Source organism: Penicillium mononematosum (genome assembly GCF_028829835.1).
Source record: "Penicillium mononematosum strain IBT 11891 chromosome Unknown utg000001l:1.0-4488741.0:1.0-4491989.0, whole genome shotgun sequence".
In the NCBI taxonomy this organism is placed as follows: Eukaryota; Fungi; Ascomycota; class Eurotiomycetes; order Eurotiales; family Aspergillaceae; genus Penicillium; species Penicillium mononematosum.
This window is the reverse complement of record NW_026643271.1, coordinates 154,917-166,973: the sequence shown is the minus strand read 5'-3', so window position 1 is coordinate 166,973 and position 12,057 is coordinate 154,917. Positions and strand designations below refer to the sequence as shown.

Genomic DNA, 12,057 nt, shown 5'->3' with positions numbered 1-12,057 from the left:
AGTTCCTGACAAAATGCTCTCAGCCAGCACAATGGCCCGATACTACCTCAAAATACACCGACACATGTACAAGGATGCAGTCCTCAGAAGGAATTCAGATCGAACAGATCAAGATCCAGACCCCGATCTGATACCAGTTCGCCTCGATAGCCCTCTCACGAATGTTACTCGAAGCTGGATTGACCTTGCCAAGACCGTCATAATCGTCCCCTCCCAGACCGCACCGACGATCCCTTCCAAATTTTCTTGCAGATCGGCCTGACTTCCTTCTAAAATGGACTGACACTCTGTCCGTGCGGGCTTGGACAAAGTCTTAGTGAAAGATCGGGTCCCTTTCATGGGGTGCAGGTCTGTCCTTGTGATTTGAGGTGCAGGTGGGACTGGGCTAGTGACTTTGGTTAAATTTCCTCTGAGAAGCTTTCCTTGCTCGGGCTTGGCTGTGAGACCTGACAGGTATCTGGCTATATCCATCCAAATTCCCTCCGAGAGATTTTGCACTGGTCTAGCAGTCCGGTCGGGGTGGGGTCTAGACTGCTAGCGCGCGACCTTGGTCATCTTGGCCTAGCTTGACGAAGATATTGAGTCCATTTCCACCCGACCATGCCGATAGCTTAGTTTCTTGGAAAGAGCGATCAAGCTGGTCCCGTCGCGGCCACATGTCACCCGACCGTACCGAAATGGACTTATCAGAACCTTGGAGGGAACCCCTATCGGCGTGGCCAACGTCCCATCACTGATTCTGCCCAGATCGCGCTGACCGGCCGTTAGGTCTCTCAGAAGTGATCTGATCAATCCGAGAAACGACTAGGCCAGGGGCTTTTATTCCAGATCACACCGCTGCCGACGCTAGTATCGCGTCTTGATAGAATGGAGCTAAATCAATCTGTTCAAGGTCCCTAGCCTGATTCCACCCCGATCGCGCCGATATTTGCATGCCGTGAAAGAAATCCTGATCGATCACACCCAAGATTGCACCGATCGGCCCAGCCAAGGGCATCATCTTATGTGATCAGCTCGTCTTGGCTGCGAGAACCCTTTCAAACGTTATGGCAAGCAAAGAAGTTGGTCGAAAGGGGATTGCATGACAACGATGGATTCGATGTATTCCAAGGCAGTTCAATTGCCATCGGCGCTGAAGGCTGCTGTGTTTTGCCAATTCTTCAGGTGACTTGGCATTGGTCAACACGGTAATGATGTGCCAGAAACATCAGTCACGCAAACACATTGTCGCCGTGACGCGAGTGTTAGGATGGAAACTTTCATGTGAGCAGGGTCACACTTCTCATATCACGTAGAAGCCTGGTGAGGTTAATATCTAGCATGCGAGCGTTTACGGTGAACTTGAGTGACAAGTCACTTTATTTAACGTTGACCATATGCAAGCCTGGCTGCATGTCGAGTCATCTTACTTTTTGACAGTTAGAGCGATACAGATAAAGGGGTTTCCTCTGCATGGACCGCGACCGCCTGTTTGCACCTCTCATACGAAGAAGATTCGCTGATATAAAAGCACTCAAGAAGGCGAAACCCAACCATGGAGTCCGCTCAGTGAGATCTGACTCTATGTCACGTTGCCCATTTGCCGAGAAAAGCAGAGTTACTCCTCGCAAAGCACCCTTGACTCTTTGTCATCGTGGAAAACGGCTAAATATACGCTATGCGCCCCTTGCGTCAGCAAAATCGACTCAGTTTGCCGGAGCATTCTTTGTCCGACGTGCATTCCTCTCGGCAACTCGCGAACCTTCTCGGTGGATTGCGATATCCAAACACTGTCGCATCGCTACGCCCTATGCAAGATGCCATACACGATATATATGGAAAAGCTAGCTATGCACTGCATTATTACCGCATAATCAGTGCACCGGCTGATCTGCTCCTTTGATTTGCGGCTATGCTTTCTTCACTACACCTCAATTGTCAGCAGGACATGACGAGTACCAAAGCCGAAAGGATAGCGGAATTCAATAGGATAGACAGATGCTCGTCTTGCTTGAGGTATGGAATTATGAAACCTGTCCATCCAAATTCGCTCGGGGGATCAGCAATGGGGAGACTGACATTCTATATTTATCCCTTGGTTGCCCACTCCACAAGAGGATTGCGGGCCAAGGGTTCACTGAAATACGATTACTGGTGCGTTAAATTGCCTCCTGCCGAGTTCAAAGAAAGGCGCATAATGCCTTCTATCTTGAAACTGATCTCGTTGTTTGCTTTGCCTCTAGTCTGGGCCGTTCCGGCGCAAAGGAGAGCACCTACAGCCAACCCAACTGTTATCATCTCCAAACCTGAGACCACTGTTGTTGGCTCCACGGGTCTCAATAAGATCGATGAATTCAACGGCATCCCGTTCGCACTGCCTCCGACTGGCTCCCTTCGGTTGAAACCACCTCGACCAATCCAAACATCCCTTGGAACCATCCAGGCTACTTCCGCTGCGAGGTCCTGCCCGCAATTCAGTTTTAGCACAGACGAAAGAGACTTCCCTAGCTCTATCATTGCGAAGCTCATCAATGTCCCACTTTTCCAGGAGATCACCAATGCTGGCGAGGACTGTTTGACTCTCGATGTATGTCGTCCTTCCGGAACCCAGGCAGATGCAAAGCTACCGGTGCTGGTCTGGATCTTCGGTGGTGGCTTTGAACAAGGTGCTACCACAAGCTATGATGGATCACACATTGTGAAAAGCTCTGTGAAACTGGGTATGCCAGTCATCTTTGTGGCTATGAACTATCGTCTCGGAGGGTTTGGTTTTATGCCGGGCGCAGAGATCCGGAAAGATGGCTCCGCCAATCTCGGACTTCGGGACCAGCGTCTTGCTCTGCAATGGGTCGCCGACAACATCGCTGCATTTGGAGGCGATCCGGCCAAGGTCACCATTTGGGGTGAGTCTGCTGGCGCTATCTCGGTGTTTGACCAGATGGCCATGTATGACGGTGACAATATTTACAACGGTGTACCGCTTTTTCGCAGTGCCATAATGAACTCCGGTAGCATTGTGCCTGCAAATACCGTCGATGGCACGAAAGGCCAGGCTGTATATGATACTGTTGTGAAGAACGCTGGCTGCAGTGGTGTCAGTGACACCCTCGCATGTCTACGCGAGCTGGATTATACCAAATTCCTGAACGCTGCCAACTCAGTCCCGGGCATTTTGGGTTACAATTCGGTCGCCGAGTCATATCTGCCTCGTCCGGATGGCACGATCTTAACTCAATCACCGGACCAACTCGTCATCCAAGGCAAATATGCCTCGGTGCCATTCATCATCGGGGACCAAGAGGATGAGGGCACTATCTTTGCTCTATACCAAAGCAATTTGACCACAACCGATGACATCGTCGACTATCTACAGGATCTATATTTCTTCGACGCCTCGCGACAGCAGCTTGAAACTTTCGTCGCCACTTATCAAGATATTAAAGAAGATGGCTCACCCTTCCGCACGGGATCCCTTAACAACTGGTACCCGCAATATAAACGACTGGCGGCCATCCTGGGTGATTTATCTTTCACCCTTACACGCCGGGCCTTCCTGAACTACGCCCAGAAAGTGAAGCCCGATGTTCCTTCCTGGTCTTACCTCTCAACCTACGACCATGGCCTTCCTTTCCTAGGAACCTTCCATGGGTCCGATGTTTTGCAGGTGTTCCATGGTATCCTGCAAAACTACGGATCCAAAGCCATACACTCATACTACTTGTCATTTGTGTATGAGCAAGACCCCAATGCAAGGGCTTGGGATTATATGGATTGGCCACAATGGACTAATAATCAGTCGCTGATGGAATTTTCCATCCACCGTGGTGGCCTCTTGCCGGATAACTTCCGTCAGGATAGCTATAACCAGATCATGGCGGATCCTGCTGCGTTCTATATCTGAGTGGGGATGCAGATGTTCATGATTGGTAGCTTCACGACTTACGTTTATGTAAATGAAGTGTCACGATATATAGCTTAGACAGCACTATGTTCTTGTATTTGGTCTGGATTCAATCTGCGGAGTTGCGCTCATGAAAATGTAGGTAGTTGTCAGTGCCATTCGCAAATTCCAGGCATAGTCGAACCCATCTCCAAGCAGGATCTGATATCAGCAACTAACTCCCAGATCACTTCCAGCTTGCCGCTACAGTGGCTGTAGCTCCAGTACACCCAGTCGGTACCGTATAAGATCGATTAGGATCACTTTCCCAGGTCACAGTTGAAAATCCAGTCGTCTTCTTGAGGAATTTATACTGGAAGGTTGTTCCGACGGGGAGTGTGATAGTCGTCTGCCACAAGGGATTGGAAGAAGTGTAGCTGCTTGAAGATAGCGCGATCGCTTTACTCGTGTCCCAGTTACCAAGTTGGCTGATTGAACCAGAGACATAGATATCCTGACCATAGACAGTAGTCACAAGCTCCTTGAATAGGACCGGCAGGGCAGTGGCTTGGGTGCAGGCTGCCCCTGTGGTGGTTGCCGTAGCGGTTTGAGTCGCTGTGGCACTGGGAACAGATGAGCCGCACAGTCCGCTGTTGCTCACGGATGATGCGGGAATGAGAACTCGTGGCAACCCAGATGCCATTGGAACGGCAATTTTACCGCTGGAATCCACGGTGATAGATGTGCAGGTGTGCATCTCCATCAGCTTGGTGCCGGATGAATATCCGCTCCCACCCAAATACAATGTGTACGAGGATCCAGATGACCCGGCGTTGGAAAGCACGGTAATGACTGGCGAGCTTCCCGATCCCTTCTTCATAGCTAATGTATGGCTGTCTTGATAGAAGGGGACATTCTTTTAACCTGTTAGTCTTTTTCACTAGCACAGAGTTGAAAATACGTACCTTGGACATGATATAGCTGGAGTCTGCTGCGACTGCGGCTTTCCGGATCTTGTTCGTAGTCGCAATATGTTGGTATAACTCTGCCGTGGTAGAGTACCCTGACAGCCAGACGGCTTCGCGGTTGGCTGGGTCGTGCCCACCACTATAATGTTGCTCCTGACCGGCATATACAATGGGTATTCCATCCGACAAAAAGAGGAAGGAGATCACGTTCTTGGCCTGTGAGTAGTCGCTTGTGTAGCTATAACAAAGCGTCGTTAGTGTCGGATAGCTCGGAAAACTTCGAATGTCTTACCTTGGGAAACGTGGATTGTCGTGATTCTCGATGAAATTGCCCAGGAGGGTTGAATCGGCACATGAAGAGGCCACAGTACCGATCATGTTATACAAGTCGCTGATGCTGCCACTGGAGGATTGGAATGCACGTAGGAGTGGGTAATAGCTAGACAGTTAATTTCTCTCTGGGGAACAGGGTGGCAGCCATTCTCACATGGGATAATTCAAGACACCGTCCATATAGTTTTGATAGTCACAGGTGTAAGCTGGATTTCCGTCAAAGATCTCCCCGACAGCATAGACACCTGCTGCATCATTAAAGCCAGGCCAGAAAGACTTCTGGACATGCTTCGCGGTATCGATGCGCAATCCATCAACTGACAATGTTAGGTCGGATTCTATGGTAAACCATTAGACTTACTGGAGTATTTAGTCACCAAATCAGCAATCCAATTGTTCCAGATGGTCTGCACCGAGTTCTGGGTTGTGTCCAGATCTGGCAGCGACACAGTGGTGTCACCAAGCCAACAATTCTCGACATTGGACTGGTCATTGTAGTTACTGATCAAACAATAGGGGTGGAAGTAGGATGAAGAGCTGAAGGGAGTGAAAACACTGTAATCCACCGTGTTTCCAGCCCCAGGGTAGCCCTATTGATTTGTTAGAAAGGTTCTATCCCATTATTCAAGATAACATACCATATGGTTTGTCACAACATCAACCATGAGATACATTCCTCGAGCGTGCAGTGCCTTTGAAAGTGCCAAGAGGTCATCGGACGTACCATGGTGTTCATTGACATCGTATCTAGTGATGTTGGTGAGCAGAATCCCAACATCAACCGTCCAATAACCTTACATGTCTTGCTGCCAGTACCCATGGTAGGCCATCCCATAGCCGGTGTCTTGCGGGAGCTGCTTTGTCACCGGAGTAATCCAAATGGCCGTAAAGCCCATTCCCTGGATATAATCCAACTGGTATCCAAGTCAGTATATGGATTCTGAATGGAGGATCCGATGCATACTTGGTTGATAATACCCTGCCATGTGCCACCACAATAGGTCTAGCACGGTAATTAGTGTATAAACTGAGGTTTCAGGACAGGCAATGGCGCATACTCTGTCATTAACGTTACAGTTGGCAGTGACCGAGTTGTCGGTGCGTCCGAAGCGATCCGTCAACAGGAAGTAGATTGACTGACTGCGCCATTCCGCAGGAGTCAGGCCCATAACCATGTGCCATAGCAGTATGGTTGCTGTGAATATAACCTTCTTCATGTTTGCAGCCATGAATAAATCGGAACTTGATGCGTTGGTGAGGTTTCGTTCTTAGAGAGACATCACCGGGGGCAGCAGCTGAACCCAATTTATACCTGCGACTTGCATGCCACGAACTACTATCATGACATCCGGTCAGCACAAGATGGAGTTCTGGTCACGGCAATATACACCCATATCAGCTTTGCGTACTCCTAATCCAATCGGTTAAATGAACCAGACGAGAAATTCCCCAATTTCTTGAAGTCTGCTCCGCTAGACCGCGATATCGAGTCAAAACACCGAGGAGAAAGCGGATAATTCTCTGGAAATGAAGGCAGCCCCGAAGTTTTTTGGGATACTAGCGATCCTAGGCACTGCACCAGTCTTGAAGAGGGTCATCTCTCCGGAGATTAGTCCATCTGTGGCATTGTTTATAGTTTCACACCTCCAGAACAACATGGAAGACAAGGAACGTGGTATCAGACTCACATCCAAGACATTTCTCACCAAAGCGCTAATTCCAAGGCAGGTCTAGCGTGCTGACGATGGGGATAATTTAACCGGCTAATTGGTGGACATCAGCCACCACCCCAGATTAAACGGTGGGGATGACAGGGGCGGAGATTCAACGGGATTAAATATCGGAGATGAAGACTCGGCATCTGCTTGAGGCAGTTAATGCTTGATGCAACTTTTGGTCGATCGAAGCGATTGGCATGGAGATCAACGATCGGACAATAAGACCTCCCATGTGTCTCGGGAGATATTCGATCCGCCTGCTGAAGAGAGTAATGATGGACCTGATACTTGCAGAATCTGAAATGAAGCCCTTGACTAGCGCTGGAACTAAATTCCAAGCTAACTGTGATGCAGCAGAAGAATGTCGATCTTTTCCTAGCGCATTTCTCCGCAGACACCCGAGCTCATTACAATACTGCAATACTGCGCCTTTCATGCAAGTTCTATGCAAGTCCCACACATGTGCATTAATATGCCTCAGTTCTCTCGAATGAACTTTCACGTGGCTTAACTCCCCTCACCTGCACCCATATAAAAGCCAAGTTCTGCCCCCCACGATGATACCAACCCAACTCACCTTCTGACTCTGTGATGGCCCCTCGTTTTTGGACTGCGCTTTGGGCGCTTACTTTTGGCCATGCCGTTGTGGCTGCGCCACAGATATTGGCTCCTCGTGCGACAGGTAGTTTGGATACCTGGTTGGCGTCTGAGACTGTGGTGGCAAGACAGGGTATCTTGGACAACATCGGATCGGCTGGTGCCCATGCTGCCAATGCAAAGCCGGGCGTTGTACTCGCCAGCCCGAGTACCTCCGACCCTGACTGTAAGCTATTTTACAGTTATTTGTTGAAGTGTGAACTAACCGAAGCTACAGACTATTATACTTGGACTCGTGACTCGGCGCTGGTGTTCAAAAATCTGGTCGACATGTTCAGGAACGGCGACAGCGCTTTGTTGGAGGTTATCGAAGAATACATCAGCTCGCAGGCCTATATACAGACGGTGTCAAATCCATCTGGAGGCCTTTCCGGCGGCGGTGGATTGGGAGAGCCCAAGTTCAACGCCGATGAGACAGCTTTCACTGGCTCTTGGGGTCGCCCTCAGCGTGATGGACCAGCCTTGCGAGCCACTGCCTTGATCTCATTTGGCCAATGGCTTATTGTATGAATTTAGAACGTGTTTCCCTTTGCATTGCTAACCCGTCTAGGACAATGGGTACACCACCTATGCGACCGACATTGTCTGGCCTGTCGTGCGCAATGATCTCTCCTATGTATCCCAGTACTGGAATCAGACCGGATTTGGTTAGTATACCTCAGACCTGATTATTGTGCATGTTGCTAATACTCTGTAGATCTCTGGGAAGAAGTTTCTGGCTCATCATTTTTCACCATCGCGGCTCAGCACCGCGCTTTGGTGGAGGGAAGCACTTTCGCGAGCCAAGTGGGTTCCTCATGTTCGTACTGTGACTCCCAGGCTCCACAGGTTCTGTGCTTCCTACAGTCCTTCTGGACTGGATCTTACATTCTGGCCAACTTTGGTGGTGGCCGCTCTGGGAAAGATGCCAATACCCTGCTCGGCAGCATTCACACATTCGACCCAGAGGCAGGATGCGATGACACCACATTCCAGCCTTGCTCAGCACGAGCACTCGCAAACCACAAAGTTGTGACTGACTCGTTCCGATCGATCTACTCCGTTAACTCTGGTATCGCCGCGGGTAAGGCTGTTTCTGTTGGTCGATACCCAGAGGACTCCTACTACAATGGTAACCCTTGGTACCTGTGCACTTTGGCTGCAGCTGAGCAGTTGTACGATGCTATCTACACATGGGACCGTATTGGTTCTTTGACCATTACCTCTGTCTCATTGAGCTTCTTCAAGGACCTGTACAGCTCTGCTGCGACCGGCACCTACTCCTCATCCAGTGATACATACTCCTCGATCGTGGCCGCTGTAAAGGAATATGCGGATGGATATGTTAGCATCGTGGTATGTTGCACTTACTGTCGATGATCGACTACCCCGACTAACAAGTATGTCAGGAAAAATACGCTGCATCAAGTGGCTCCTTGTCCGAGCAATTCTCCAAGTCAGATGGCTCGCAGCTGTCAGCTCGTGACTTGACTTGGTCCTACGCAGCCCTACTTACTGCCAACGAGCGTCGAAATGCCATAGTCCCTGCACCATGGGGTGAGACATCTGCCAGCAGTGTCCCTGGGCAGTGCCAATATACTTCGGCCATTGGTACTTACAGCAGCGCAACAAACACCGCTTGGCCTACCACTTTGACTAGTGGATCTGGCAGTGTGACTACCACCAAGACGACTACCACTACATCGAAGACCACCACGACAACAACATCATGCACCACTCCGACCGCTGTTGCAGTGACATTCAATGTGATCGCTACTACTGAATATGGCCAGAACATCAAACTTGCTGGATCTATCTCTCAACTTGGCTCGTGGTCGCCGAGCAGTGCTATTGCATTGAGCGCTTCCAAATACACCACGAGAAATCATCTGTGGTTTGTGACTGTGACACTTCCAGTGGGTACTAGCTTCAGCTACAAGTACATCCAGGTGGCGAGCGATGGCACTATCAAGTGGGAGAGTGACCCCAACCAGTCGTATACCGTTCCTGCCACGTGTGGTACTACTGCTGTCACCATCAGTGATACATGGAGGTAGTAGCGTACCTACGTGGAATAGCGACATGGCAATGAAGGGTTTTTTGAGTATTAGTCTTACAACTATAACCGTGCAAATTCAATCTATCTTGCTTCCTTTCCCATCTTGAGTACCTTGAATTGAGTATGAGTACTCTTTTATACATATTCTAATATTTTCAACCTATGTAGAGACTTACAAGTTATACAAGTAGAGCCCTGGAGAGGAACATACGGTATCTCCGGACTTCCGAAAGCTAAACCCAATTGGGAACTATATCATTGCGTGCTTTACAACTTGAATGAGCACACGATTTGGAAGGACTTGGATGATATTTATTACTGAATTCCCCTCTCAAGACCATTCTCTCTCTAGTTTGACACTCTACAATTCGCAACATGGCCCACATAGAAAGCGACGTTGAGCCGGTGCCTCCAGGTACCACTGAGACACAGAGTATCAATGCGAATAGCCATACCCAAGACGAAGAGAGTCCATTACTCCCGCAATCTGACACAGAGCCTAAGCATAAGGCGTTGACAGGTGTTGGGACAATTATTGCGGTGCTTCTGCTCGGTACGAGAATTGGCAATAAACCAAGACTGGAGATCTAATCGAATATAGGCGAATTCATTTCCAATGCCGATGCGACACTTGTCATGGCGGCGGCAGGCCGCATCTCCTCCGAATTCAACAGGTTACGCGATGCTAGTTGGCTCTCAACGGGTTATACGTTAGGTCTTTGTGCTGCGCAACCAATGGTGAGTGAGCACAACCCGTGCCGTAGACATTCAACGGTCTAATCTTCATCCAGTATGGAAAATTAAGTGATACCTACGGTCGGAAACCAATGTTGCTGCTCTCATATTTGTTATTCGCCGTGGGATGTATAATGAGGTAGGCAGATACCTGGTCCAGCAGTTGAGATACAATCCTGACCCCTCATATAGTGGCCTCGGAATCCATATGTGGGTGGTAATTCTTGGTCGTGCGATCAGCGGTATGGGCGGTGCGGGAATCATGACGATCAGCTCCATTATCATCACAGATATCGTACCTAAGCGCGAGGTCGCTACTTGGAGAGCGTATGTGAATATCGCCATGACACTTGGACGCAGTCTTGGAGGCCCGCTAGGTGGTTGGCTGAGCGATACGATCGGATGGAGATGGTGAGTTTCAATTACCTGACAGCTGCATCTACACTCTAACCACATTCCAGGTTGTTCATCCTACAAGCCCCGTTCCTCGCTCTGGCTGCAGTTCTTGTGATTTTGAAGTTGAAGGTCGAGAAACCACACTCCAAGGAAAACAAGCTCGCCAAAGTCGATTTCCTCGGAACAGCACTGCTAGGCTCATCCATTGTCGCGATGACCACTCTCCTCGATCAAGGCGGGAAGTCCTTCCCATGGAGCTCATGGTGGACCGTCCTCCTAGCAACCAATGGAGCATCACTCCTGGTCGCCTTCGTACTCGTGGAAGCCTACGTTGCCCGCGAACCCATCTTCAACCTCCGCATTCTCCGGCGCACAAACGTGTCAATGGCATACATCATCGGCGCACTCCAGATCGCCGCACAGCTGGGAATGATGTTCTCCGTCCCCTGTATTTCCAAGTAACACAGCGCGCATCGACGACAGCTGCGGGCGTGCATCTCATTCCAGCAGTGGTAGGAAATACCCTCGGCGGATTACTAGCGGGCATATTCATCCGGCGCACAGGTCAATTCAAAGTCCTTCTGGTTCTCGCCGGCCTGGTTGCTGGTATTTCCTATCTCCTTCTTTACCTCCGCTGGGATGGACACAGTGGCTTCTGGGAGTCCCTGTTTATTCTCCCTGGTGGGATTGGCACGGGAATTGCATCAGCATCATCATTCATTGCCATGTCTGCTATGCTACCGGCCGAGGAAATCGCCATGGCGACGGCGGGATATATGCTTATTGTTGGATTCTCCATGACTGCTGGTGTGACTACGTCCAATTCTGTTCTGGGGATGGAGTTCCAGCGCCAGCTGAGGTTAAATCTCCATGGGCCGGGCTCTGAGAAGGTAAGTAGCTTCTGGTGAGCATATTTGATGGGGTGCTAAATGCTTCAGGTTATTCAACGTGCCATGGGTGATACGAATTATATCGCACACCTAAGTGGCCATCTGCGGGAGATTGTGGTGACTTGTTATGTCTCGGGACTTAAGCATACGTATCGTGAGTCGATAGGTTGTATTATATCGAGTATCTCCCACTGACGCGCTATAGTTGTTTCTCTTGCTTGTTCGATTTTAGCATCATTCAGCGGCTTGTTTATTGTGCGCCATCAAATCTAGACTCTATCAATCGGAAGTGTTCCCCTCCCTTTGCTTTACTTTGCATTACTGGAGATGTCACGATCTGATCTCACATGCCGAATCATTTGCTCGTTTTGCTTTCTCTTTATTTGCTTCGCTTAGCGAGGAGGTCGGTGGTCTGCATTTGTTTGCATTGATCGTTAGTATAGCTCTATCTTCAGAGCTGAAC

At 49.5% G+C, this 12,057-nt stretch overlaps 4 protein-coding genes across 4 annotated transcripts; 3 read left to right on the top strand and 1 right to left on the bottom strand.

Annotated features, from left to right (window-relative positions):
* Positions 1–2,176: 2,176 nt before the first annotated feature.
* Positions 2,177–3,880, top strand: N7519_000073 (putative extracellular lipase; the record flags this gene model as incomplete). Its single annotated transcript, XM_057286853.1, has 1 exon — positions 2,177–3,880. One exon carries the CDS (start codon positions 2,177–2,179, stop codon positions 3,878–3,880), a length of 1,704 nt encoding a protein of 567 aa, XP_057152936.1.
* Positions 3,881–4,106: 226 nt separating this feature from the next.
* Positions 4,107–6,377, bottom strand: N7519_000072 (putative alpha-amylase; the record flags this gene model as incomplete). The annotated part of the gene is made up of 9 exons (XM_057286852.1): positions 4,107–4,775; positions 4,825–5,065; positions 5,120–5,266; positions 5,315–5,477; positions 5,522–5,750; positions 5,799–5,907; positions 5,959–6,074; positions 6,125–6,163; positions 6,219–6,377. 9 exons carry the CDS (start codon positions 6,375–6,377, stop codon positions 4,107–4,109), a joined length of 1,872 nt encoding a protein of 623 aa, XP_057152935.1.
* Positions 6,378–7,469: 1,092 nt separating this feature from the next.
* On the top strand, positions 7,470–9,571 carry N7519_000071 (putative glucan 1,4-alpha-glucosidase; the record flags this gene model as incomplete). The annotated part of the gene is made up of 5 exons (XM_057286851.1): positions 7,470–7,701; positions 7,753–8,039; positions 8,086–8,182; positions 8,233–8,870; positions 8,924–9,571. The coding sequence occupies 5 exons, from the start codon at positions 7,470–7,472 to the stop codon at positions 9,569–9,571; spliced, it is 1,902 nt and encodes a 633-aa protein (XP_057152934.1).
* A 377-nt stretch (positions 9,572–9,948) lies between these two features.
* N7519_000070 (uncharacterized protein) lies at positions 9,949–11,867 on the top strand (the record flags this gene model as incomplete). Its single annotated transcript, XM_057286850.1, is given in 8 exon segments — positions 9,949–10,126; positions 10,175–10,311; positions 10,365–10,447; positions 10,501–10,719; positions 10,770–11,152; positions 11,164–11,594; positions 11,643–11,748; positions 11,800–11,867. 8 exon segments carry the CDS (start codon positions 9,949–9,951, stop codon positions 11,865–11,867), a joined length of 1,605 nt encoding a protein of 534 aa, XP_057152933.1.
* Between the last annotated feature and the right edge of the window lie 190 nt (positions 11,868–12,057).